At 46.6% G+C, this 10,496-nt stretch overlaps 2 protein-coding genes across 3 annotated transcripts; one reads left to right on the forward strand and one right to left on the reverse strand.

Moving 5' to 3' along the window:
• The first annotated feature begins 1,441 nt into the window (after nt 1-1,441).
• LOC127338271 (uncharacterized) lies at nt 1,442-2,636 on the forward strand. Its single transcript, XM_051364462.2, has 2 exons — nt 1,442-1,721; nt 1,852-2,636. Exons 1-2 carry the CDS (start codon nt 1,541-1,543, stop codon nt 2,394-2,396), a joined length of 726 nt encoding a protein of 241 aa, XP_051220422.1. The 5' UTR covers nt 1,442-1,540; the 3' UTR covers nt 2,397-2,636.
• Nucleotides 2,637-3,913: 1,277 nt separating this feature from the next.
• Nucleotides 3,914-7,473, reverse strand: LOC127338270 (uncharacterized). 2 transcript variants are annotated; one of them, XR_007874264.2, is made up of 5 exons: nt 7,119-7,473; nt 6,907-7,025; nt 5,846-5,961; nt 5,100-5,445; nt 3,914-4,346 (listed from the first exon to the last, which is right to left on the reverse strand). XR_007874264.2 is itself a non-coding variant. In XM_071826944.1 (3 exons), the coding sequence occupies exons 1-3, from the start codon at nt 7,427-7,429 to the stop codon at nt 5,954-5,956; spliced, it is 438 nt and encodes a 145-aa protein (XP_071683045.1). In that variant the 5' UTR covers nt 7,430-7,473; the 3' UTR covers nt 5,828-5,953. The 2 variants fall into 2 exon arrangements, 1 of the variants encoding a protein (XP_071683045.1); XM_071826944.1 differs by lacking the exons at nt 3,914-4,346; nt 5,100-5,445 and having other exon boundaries at nt 5,828-5,961.
• Nucleotides 7,474-10,496: the final 3,023 nt, after the last annotated feature.

A 10,496-nucleotide genomic window follows, 5' to 3' on the forward strand; every position in this document is an offset into this window, starting at 1 on the left:
TCACACACCTTCGAACCTGTACCTGCGCTAGATAAAACGGAAAATCTTTCCAGATAAACCAAAAGAGAAATACAGTACCGTGCTCCTCTTCCTACCTAGGCTGTACTCGTCTCCACGCCGGGGATGTACTTCACACCCCTTCGGACGTGTACCTGCGCTAGAGGAAACGGAAATCTTTACAGAGAATAAAAGAGAAAACGGAAATCTTTCCAGAGAATAAAAGAGAAAACGGAAATCTTTACAGACAATAAAAGAGAAAACGGAAATCTTTCCAGAGAATAAAAGAGAAAACGGAAAACTTTACAGACAATAAAAGAGAAAATCAAACAGAAACCTTTCCAAAAGAAAAAAAATAGAAAAAAAAAACAACAGTTTGATGCGCCGAAGGCGCCTTGATACGAGGCGAAGCCGAGCCGTAGCAATCGCTTCGACATATGGGGGTAACGACAAACGGGGACAACGACATATGTCTGCCATTCATTATGTTTATTAATGTTTGATGCGCCGAAGGCGCCTTGATACGAGGCGAAGCCGAGCCGTAGCAATCGCTTCGACATATGGGGGTAACGACAAACGGGGACAACGACATATGTCTGCCATTCATTATGTTTATTAATGTTTGATGCGCCGAAGGCGCCTTGATACGAGGCGAAGCCGAGCCGTAGCAATCGCTTCGACATATGGGGGTAACGACAAACGGGGACAACGACATATGTCTGCCATTCATTATGTTTATTAATGTTTGATGCGCCGAAGGCGCCTTGATACGAGGCGAAGCCGAGCCGTAGCAATCGCTTCGACATATGTCATCTCGTAGCACTCTGTTGGAATTTAAAAAAATTGTAATTTGAAAGTGCTACCTCCCTCCCATTAATTCCCCAGAAAACTCACAGCCCGGAAAGACAAAGGGAAAAAGCAAAAAAAAAAAGTCCCGCCCAATTTTTTGAAAACGTACTGCGCGCGTAAAGGGAAAAAGAAGATTAACGGGTCCGCATATTGTTAACGGGTCTACGGGCGCGTAAAGGGAAAAACCAAACCCGGAAAACGATTCGCGTCTTTTCCCGGGGACACGTTCCGCGCGCGACACGTGTCGTCGCGAGAGCGCGCGCGCGGGATGGGTTTTTCCCTTCTCAAAGATCGGCCTTCGTGTAGTGGTACCCCGCAACTTGAATGAGCCTCTGCGAAACTTTGATCTTGGCAGGCTGTGCTGGCCCATTTATTTCTAAGTCCAGCCCGATCTGGGCGTCGCATGCCATGCATTGACTGAGCCGCGTAACGTCCCGTCTATGCAAGGCAGAAAATTAATAAGATACGCAACGGCCGTGGCTGTCACTGCTAATTGCTGCACCGCCGATTAATAACTTTCCCAACAACGGCAACATTTTACATCACCATATATACGCACGCACGCCCTGCGCAAAGTCTACCTACGATCTGCACGTATACATACACACGTAACACACACGCGCAAAATAAGTACATACTCTACACCTAAGACCTAGCTACCACATCGATCGATCGGCGTTGAGTTTGGCACCACATGACCGGCATGGCACTGGCGCGGCTCGCCGTGGCTCCCCTCCTCCACCTGCTGCTGGCGGCGACCTGTTGCGCCGGCCGCGACTTCATCGTCGGCGGCCGAGGCGGGTGGGCGACGCACCCGGCCGAGCCGTTCAACACTTGGGCCGAGCGCAACCGCTTCCAGGTCAACGACAGCCTCGGTACGTAAACCTTACTTCCCGTCCAGTTCCCCGCCGGCGGCGTGATCCGCACTGCGCACGGTTCGACTCGTTGCTGATTTTCTTTCTTACTGTGTGTGCATGCTTGCCTGGCTTGGATGGATCGGCGCAGTGTTTAGGTACAGCGATCACAGCGACTCGGTGATGGCGGTGAGCCAGAGCCACTACGACGCCTGCAACACCACCGACCCCTACGTCCATCTCGAGGGCGGCCACAACGTCTTCGGCCTCGCCAGATCCGGCCCATACTTCTTCATCAGCGGCGACGCCAAACGCTGCCAGGCCGGCGAGCACCTCATCGTCGTCGTCCTCGCGGTGCGTGCCGGCAGTGGCAGCCCCTCTCCTTCCACAAAGCCGTCGCCATCCAAGTCGTCGCCCCCATCATCATTGCCGCCTCCCGTCCCAGCACCGGCGGGTTCCCAGGCGACTCCGCCTGCTGCGGGGAACTCTTCCTCGACGCCACCGCCGCCTGCGGGAAGTTCTTCGTCGACGCCACCGCCATCTCCTTCGTCGACGCCGCCTCCTCCCGCAGTTGCACCGCCACCGGCGACCAATGCTACGGTTGCACCGCCGCCGCATTCGCCGTCGTCCGCGTCAGCCGTGAGGGGCGGTGTCCTGGCGTTCCTCGCGATCGCCGGAGCAATAGTACTAGCTTGATTCTGTCGATTGGTCCATTCAGATGTTTTTCGTCCTTGTGTTTAGTTTGCTTCGGTTGCTACTTTTGGTTGATTTACCTTCAAAGTTTGTAGGATCCTATCGGATCAAAATAATGTTTTTCTTTGTTTCGTCGCCAATATCTTCTATTTCTAGCAAGTACGGTATGTAATCTTTCATGATGTAGTATGTAATCTCGTTAAGACAGATTCTTAGGAGGGTTTAAGTATGTGCACGGATACAAGTGATTTTGCTCGTTGATCTATTCTGATTTCATTGATCCTTATGTATGTGTCCAATGGTGTTTATACATGAAATCTTACTTTTTTGGGGAATAATAAACCTTGCAAAACTTAACTGCTTAATATTCAATGCATTTATATATGAGTTATCCTTGGATTAATTTCCAGATTAATGTAGAGTTGAACGCACCAAAGCTACCGGTAAAATTACTTTGAAACAAAATCTGGAATTAGGCCCATACTGAAAGCTGTCTCGTAAAGCATGCTTTGATCTCGATTCTTTTTCTATAGTTATGTTATCTAAGAATTATAGAATTACATATTTACGGAATATTCTTCTTGAAAAAATGAAACATGTGTGATCAGTTTTGACATATTAAGACAACTAGTTGAATGCCCGTGCGTTGCCACGGGTTTTTTTACAATAACTCAATATAATGGTCTGCAAACGATATTCATGGTGCAACCTTCGTCGACCTCGCCGAACCATTGGAACTGCCGGCGCCAAAGGAGGAGAAGGCCGACGAGGACGACAGCTGGTCCTTTGGGGCATCCAGCGACGCCTCTGACGACCTGGACTTCAGCGCCTTCGACTCCCGGCGCCGCTAGATGTTTTTTTAGTTTTTAGTTTAAATTCATGTTAAATTTGTACAAATTTCGTTCAAATTTCGTATGAATATCGTTTTAAAAATTTGATTTTAACTTTTAAAATCTATCGGGGGCGCCGTTTTGGAGGCGCCGGTGTGGGAGCAGCATCCCCAAATAGAGGTTGCTCTGCCGGCGTCTCCCATACGACAGCGTGCCGACGCCTATTTAGGGGCCGCCGGTGGCTCCTCGAGTTCAATTAGGTATTCTGCAGTTCCCGCTTCAGCTTTGGTGGCATAGTCGGCCGAAGCTCCATTCTCCATATCCTTAGGAGCATCTGAAATATGCATAGTTACGAATTAGAGTCTAGAACTGCAAGTTATTTACAGTGCCAGTAGTTCATAGAATCATTGCCCCAAGGAGGCAATGCCGCAGTGCCATGGCATCAGGTGTTGCTGTTGTGGTGTAGTGCGACGGAGTTGCTGTGGTTCACGGGGTTGGGTTGGTTGACTGAAGAGCTAGTGGTGAGCTATGTCCACAAACTGAAATTGATCAGTATTGACACCAGGTGAATCATGCTTTCAGTGGCATCAGTCGTATCACATGGATGCATCAATTTGCCAGTGGCATCACTTGGATGCATCAGTTATTCAATATATCTTACCTAAAAATTACTTTTGAAGCATGTGGTCGCATGCCACTGACAAATTAATACAGTTGCTTTTGAAACATGTGGTAAACTTCGCATACATTTTGAAACAGAGGAAACATTTTAATCTAGCTAATCAACAACGAATTTCTGTATCACCTTCTCACAAGATGAGAACCAGAAAAGCAAATCGTAAATCTTAACATCATCAGCAGCGATGCTAAAACCGAGTCCATTGGCATTTGAAGGTTTCAGCAGCATCCATTACACTTCATCATCAGTACTTGTAGACATTCAGGAATCTTTGAACCACCTCCAGATTCAATTCTTTGTATATCTCCACAAGTAGACACAATCTTGTAAGATCTCCCAAAAAAATAGAGACTGCAATATTTTTTGAAAATGAGAGGCCAGTACAAGCTTGTTGTGAGCTTCTTCAAATGTCTTGCAGAACAGTTGTGGGTTTCTTGCTCCAACCTGAGACAGTGAATCATGTTGATGTTTAGTATGCAATCAGTTATCAAGCACCAGAGTAACATAGTCAATCAATTGTAACCCCATGTATGTTTATCTATTCCATCTACTGCCGCAAAACTACAATTGTAATATATTCAGTACTCTGCAGCAACGACCCATTCTTTGGTAATCTTTTCAGCTCATAAACTTGACTAAATAATTGTGACAAGATTATACAAACAAAAATTCTGCAGGGCATAAGAAATAAATTAATCTGCAAAAAAACACAATATATTAAAACTATTTTGTTTACATATTCAAACTTGCAATTGGCTTTCAACTATTGTCTAGAGATTCATTCTTGTGTCAGGTTGTTAGCTAGTCTTCAACTTCTAGAGATCAGGTGCTAGATGTATTTTAGAAGCACCTTAATTCTTACAGCACATATCACATGTTATATTACTATCTAATTTTAATTTGAGATGTCCAGGCAAAGGTATGAGGTCCAAGGATGAGTATTCTGTGCAAAATGGCATGGTTAAAAACAAGTTAAATAAAATAAAATAATATAAGAATCCAAGTGAGCATATCTGCAGATATATGAATATGGGAATATCACGGACACACTCAAGAATGATAGTAACTTCTCTAAAAGAAATGATAGTAACTTATGATAGAAAATCAACTTATACGAAGCTCGGATCAGGTACCATATATATATAACCCTCATATTGCAATCATCTGATACCAAGGAGTCAGTGGTACAATTCTTACCTTTACAGAAGTGGTATATAAGGATCAACAGGGAAGCTGCTAAGATTTTTCCCAATGACATCAAACAATAAGGACTTCTTTGTACACTATGTTCTTTGTGGTCGTAACTAAGGACTCGGATCTTTTCCTCTTCTTTGAATTCTTGTTCTAGTTCTTTTCCTGGTCCTTGACAGCGAGAATCTTAATGTTGCTTTTTGCGGTGGCTCTGGACAACGCAACATAGAGCTGACCATGGGAGAATACCGCCTCCGGTAGGTACACGCCGACAACTGGGATGGTCTGTCCTTGTGCCTTGTTGATTGTCATGGCAAAGCTGAGCCTGATTGGGAATTGCTTCCTCTTGAATCTGAATGGGAACATTTCGTCATCAGAGGGGCAGAGAGGTATTTGTGGAAGAAACACCCTATCTCTAGACAGGTTGCTCACAAATTAGTTACAAATTTATTGAAATGTATGCACCCTCTCCAATACAATTTCTAAAGCAGCATATACAAACTTCCTTTTTTTCAATTTGTCAATTGTTACTGCTGTGGTAAAGCAACTGAAAATAAATAATGAAGCAGTAAGGAATATCATTAGCAGGGTTTGCTTTTATCATGCTACAGTCTTTTTAAAGTGAGGCCATTCAGTGATCACGATAAACATAGGCCATGACACAGGTCTTTGCTACAGATTCTGCTTTCATGTTTGCAAGATACTGCATGATTTGTACATATTAGCACCAACGATCAATGAAGAATTCTCACCTTGTTGAATGCTTGGCAGGCTATCAGCGGTAGAGAGATAGGGTCCCTACTAACTTTGTTGCTAACTTAACTTCATCCAGATAATGTGGCCAATAACGAAAACCTTGGTCAGGTATCTGCAAAAAAATGGCATGTTCACTTGTATGATTGTGAAAAGGAGAAAAGAATAATAACAACACAAAAAACACATCTTCCTTCAGGTTGGCCTTCAGGTTTCCAGAACCAAATAATTGTCAAGCTAATATTGGCTACCAAATTACAGAACCTCGCATGTGGATGTGTGGGGTTTGCTAAGGAAAAAGATCAGTAAGATATATTAACAATTAAGGAGGGAACTCTGCAAGTTAGTGCCATTCACGTAGGATCTTCCTATTCCTTCCACTCGATTAGGGAGTTCCTCTCATGCACAAAATATTATAATTGTGTTAGATCCCCTGAAAAGGCTTACTGTGTCAATATTTCATCTAATGCTGGTCCGGGAAAATAATCAGCAATCGTCGAGCACAATCTATCATTACACAAACAGAGAGCAGGAAATATTGTTTTGTTCAAGCTTTCCCCTTCAAATTGCAAATGTTTTACTACATACTATGGTAGAAACAAATGACCAGATCTGAGGGAGGCCACGACAGTATAGAACACGCCATCAATGCAAGGACTCGAATCTGTTTTTATAATCCGAATTGCACAGGGAAATCACAGCAAACAACAAGCTCATCTATGATTATAATAGGATGAATTTCTAGATAAAAAATCAGTAATGAGAATCTGACAACAAGATTAAACAGCCATATCGAGTAGATGGGCATAATCGAAACACCACAATCTGCGGTAAATAATACAGGGAGGGGGGTGATGTCGCCTAGTTCTGCACATGAGCACATCTACCAACCCCGTCGATTGTTGGCATATACCAGTGTGTGTAGCTCCTATTGAGCATGTATGCTTCTATGTCAGACATGTTTGTCTGCAATTCAAAAGGTACTCTAGGAGATGATCTGATATGTTTAACCACGAACAGCACAATCTTGAGGCCTAATGAATACACAAATGTTCATTACCTCCTGAACCAGTAGAAGGAATAGGATTCGAGCAGCAGGTTGTGGAAGTAGAACTCCTTCGTGTACCCTGCAGTTGCCTCGTCGCGATGGTCACTGCCCCTGGAGCCACCGCCCTCCACCTGCACGTCATGAATCTCAATCAAACCAAAAGAACAAGCAGCATGAGTGCATGGGGGCATGCGCGCAGAGGATGTCGAGGGGGTGTAGCAGACCAACGCTTCTTCGTCCAAAGATGCGGCGTAAGGAGGAGGAAGACGTCCTGTGCACGCCCTCCTGTCTTCTGGTGGGCGACGAGCAAGATGGACGACGCAGCAGCGTGGCCACTGCCGGCGGCGTCCGACCTATTCTGTGGTCGGAGGTTTCCCAGTGGCGGCAGCAGCTGGTCCAGTCGCCGGATTTGAGAGAGGTGACTGGGAGACGAGGGGAGAACAAGGGCGGGGAGGGGGCTTTGAGCATTTTGTGCTGGAGGTGGTAATCTCCACGATCGGCAGTTGCCGCGCAAGGAGATGACCGGCGGTTGCATGGATTGACCCGCACGGGGCAGACCGGCGGTTGGAGAGGGGCGGCCGGAGAGGGGGGGCGGAGAAGGAGGCATCGGCGACACGGCGCGCCTGACGGTAGAGACAGCAGAGAGGGGGGGCGGAGAGAGGCGGCCAGAGAGGGGCGGCCGGAGAGAGGCGGCGCATCGACGGCAAGGCAAGGAATCAATCAGGGGATTTTTTTTTTGTTTTGGCTGTGCGGGACGAGAGGTCAAAGACCGTGCGTGGGTGGTGACCTGCTTGGTCGTTTCCATCAGCCGGTTTTGTTCCTGGTTTATTCCGTTTTTTACGTATAAACGTGGCGTGCGGGAGAAGAGGCGTGGGGTTTTATTTTTGATTTGAGGTGGGAGGTTGGACGTACCATGGGACACCACCTCTAGCCATTTAATATAGTAGAGATAATTTTGGAGATGTTTCATTGCAAATATTTATATATAGGATCTCTGAGTATATGGCCCATGCCGGTTCGTCGAAACAGAGAAGACAAAACCCTAGCGCCGCCTCCACCCCTGCCTCCTCTATAGATCGGTTCCCCCTCCTCCAGTCGGCCTCGCCGTTGCCGGGAGGGGTGGAGAACACGATCTGCCAGATGACTACAAATTTTCTTGGTATGGCCTTTAGATTGATTTTGAATCTTTTCTCATGGTTGCCATGAGGAGGATTGTCCTTGCAATATTTCACCCGACTGCTACGTTCTCGACAATGGTGATTCGTACTCTTGACTCCGTAGCGGCGTTGACCAAGTTGTTCGGTTGCTTTTCCCGGGTATACTGATGTAGGTACTCTTGCCGATATTGACTAACTATTTTAATAATTGCGCTCGTGCACATCGCCATGACATTGCCCCTCAAATTAAAATTATGGGAGAATCTTTGTTGGTATTTACAGGTTTGTGGTTTCACACATACGTTCAGATGTCTTCAGAAAAGTACAAGGTTGTATCATGCACTAGTAGAAAACTGACCTTCCGTCCAGGCCTTTTGTCCCGGCCCAGTCTGGAGTCGGGACAAATGGCCAGGCCACGTCGCCCCGAAACCAGCGGGAGGGCACGGGGACTTTTGTCCCGGTTCTTTAGGGACATTTTGTCCCGGCTGGAGGCTCGGGACGCGAAAAAGGGTCTGAGGCCTTTTGCGGCATGCTGGCAGCCCTTTTGTCCTGATTTGTGGCTCAAACCGGGATAAAAGGTCTCGGCCTATATATATAACTAGCCCCCCTATTCTCCCTACATTTTTTTCCTTGGTGGTGGAAGGTGGAGGTTTATGCTAGCTTTTTTTCTTCATGTGCACAAGAGGTGTTTGATGAAATATTTGTGAGAACGATGCCACTTGAGTTCATTTAATAAGATTTCTCCTTTTTTTTTCTTAAAATGTTAGCAACTATTTTCTCGTCTAGACCGCACAGTACTAATTTTAGCATGGTGGTTGCATTTGATATATAATTATACTTATGATGCAGATGAGTCATCCATGGATGTATGGTAACCGATGCGATCTCGCTTTTAGAGAGGGCGTGAAATCTTTCGTGCTTGTGGCTGAGGCCAACAAGGGGAACGAAGGTTTTATTTGTTGTTCATGTCTGAAATGTCGGAATTAGAAGAATTACTCTTGCTCAAGAGACATTCAGAGCCACCTACTTCGGCACAGATTCATGTCCAGCTATAATACTTGGACCAAGAACGGAGAAGAAAGGGTTATGATGAAAGATGGCGATGAAGAAGATAACGATGACAACTACCGATATATGTTCCCTAAATACGGTGATACTGTAATGGAAGACAATGAAGGGGAAGGAGGTGAAGAACGAGCACTAGATGAAACTGGTGATGATGATCTTCGTCGGGCCATTTCTGATGCAAGGAGAGACTGCGACACAGATAAGAAGAGGTTACAGTTCGACAAGATGTTTGCCTGGCAGGGTTTGGAGAAACTTCAAGAAGGTGGTTAAGGGTAGTAACTCTCTCTCTCGCACAGAGGAAAGGCTAACTGACTCCCGCACTAGATGAAACTGGTGATGATGATCTTCGTCGGGCCATTTCTGATGCAAGGAGAGACTGCGACACAGATAAGAAGAGGTTACAGTTCGACAAGATGTTTGCCTGGCAGGGTTTGGAGAAACTTCAAGAAGGTGGTTAAGGGTAGTAACTCTCTCTCTCTCGCACAGAGGAAAGGCTAACTGACTCCCGCACGCCCCCAACCCTAACCCTCCTCCCGCACCCCAGCCTAACCGCCGCCGCCGCCGGGGCAAAGTCCCACGGGGCGTGGCGGCGGCGGAGGCTCCTCCTCATCGACGCCTGGTGACGGCGGCCGGATCTCCCTCCTCGATGCATGGCGGGCGCGGATGAGTCGGGCGGCGGCGGCCTGCGCTGCGCCCCTTCTCCCGTCGGCTCCCCTGGCGGCCGGCGCATGGGATGGGCGGCGCGGCCAGCGCTGCGGCCTCCCTCCTCCCGTCGGCTCCGCAGCATTCCGACAGGGGTTGGTGGTGGGTGATGTCTACGCACGCTTCTATTCCTGTAGACAGTGTTGGGCCTCCAAGAGCAGAGGTTTGTAGAACAGCAGCAAGTTTCCCTTAAGTGAATCACCCAAGGTTTATCGAACTCAGGGAGGTAGAGGTCAAAGATATCCCTCTCAAGCAACCCTGCAATTACGATACAAGAAGTCTCTTGTATCCCCAACACACCTAATATACTTGTCAGATGTATAGGTGCACTAGTTCGGCGAAGAGATAGTAAGATGCAAGTGATATGGATGAATATGAGTGGTAATAACAATCTGAAATAAATATGGCAGCAAGTAAACATGCAGTAGAGCAGTAAATAAACGGAGATTCGATATTCGGAAACAAGGCCTAGGGATCCTAGTTTCACTAGTGGACACTCTCAACAATGATCACATAATAAAACTACTCTACACTCTCTTGTTGGATAACAAACACCATGTAGGATAACGTTGCATAGAAAACAAAAATTTTCCTACGGCGAACACGCAATCCAAGCCAAGATGCAATCTAGAAGACGGTAGCAACGAGGGGGTATCGAGTCTCACCCTTGAAGAG

The sequence above is a fragment of the Lolium perenne genome, chromosome 3, assembly GCF_019359855.2.
Source record: "Lolium perenne isolate Kyuss_39 chromosome 3, Kyuss_2.0, whole genome shotgun sequence".
NCBI lineage: Eukaryota > Viridiplantae > Streptophyta > Magnoliopsida > Poales > Poaceae > Lolium > Lolium perenne.

Bases quoted from the DNA above. Each gene is read 5' to 3' on its own strand.
- LOC127338271 (XM_051364462.2), top strand. From the start codon at position 1,541: ATGACCGGCATGGCACTGGCGCGGCTCGCCGTGGCTCCCCTCCTCCAC. The intron at 1,722-1,851 runs GTACGTAAACCT...GGATCGGCGCAG, and splicing joins CCAGGTCAACGACAGCCTCG to TGTTTAGGTACAGCGATCAC.
- LOC127338270 (XM_071826944.1), bottom strand. From the start codon at position 7,429: ATGCAACCGCCGGTCATCTCCTTGCGCGGCAACTGCCGATCGTGGAGA. The intron at 7,026-7,118 runs GTCTGCTACACC...CATGACGTGCAG, and splicing joins CTTTGGACGAAGAAGCGTTG to GTGGAGGGCGGTGGCTCCAG.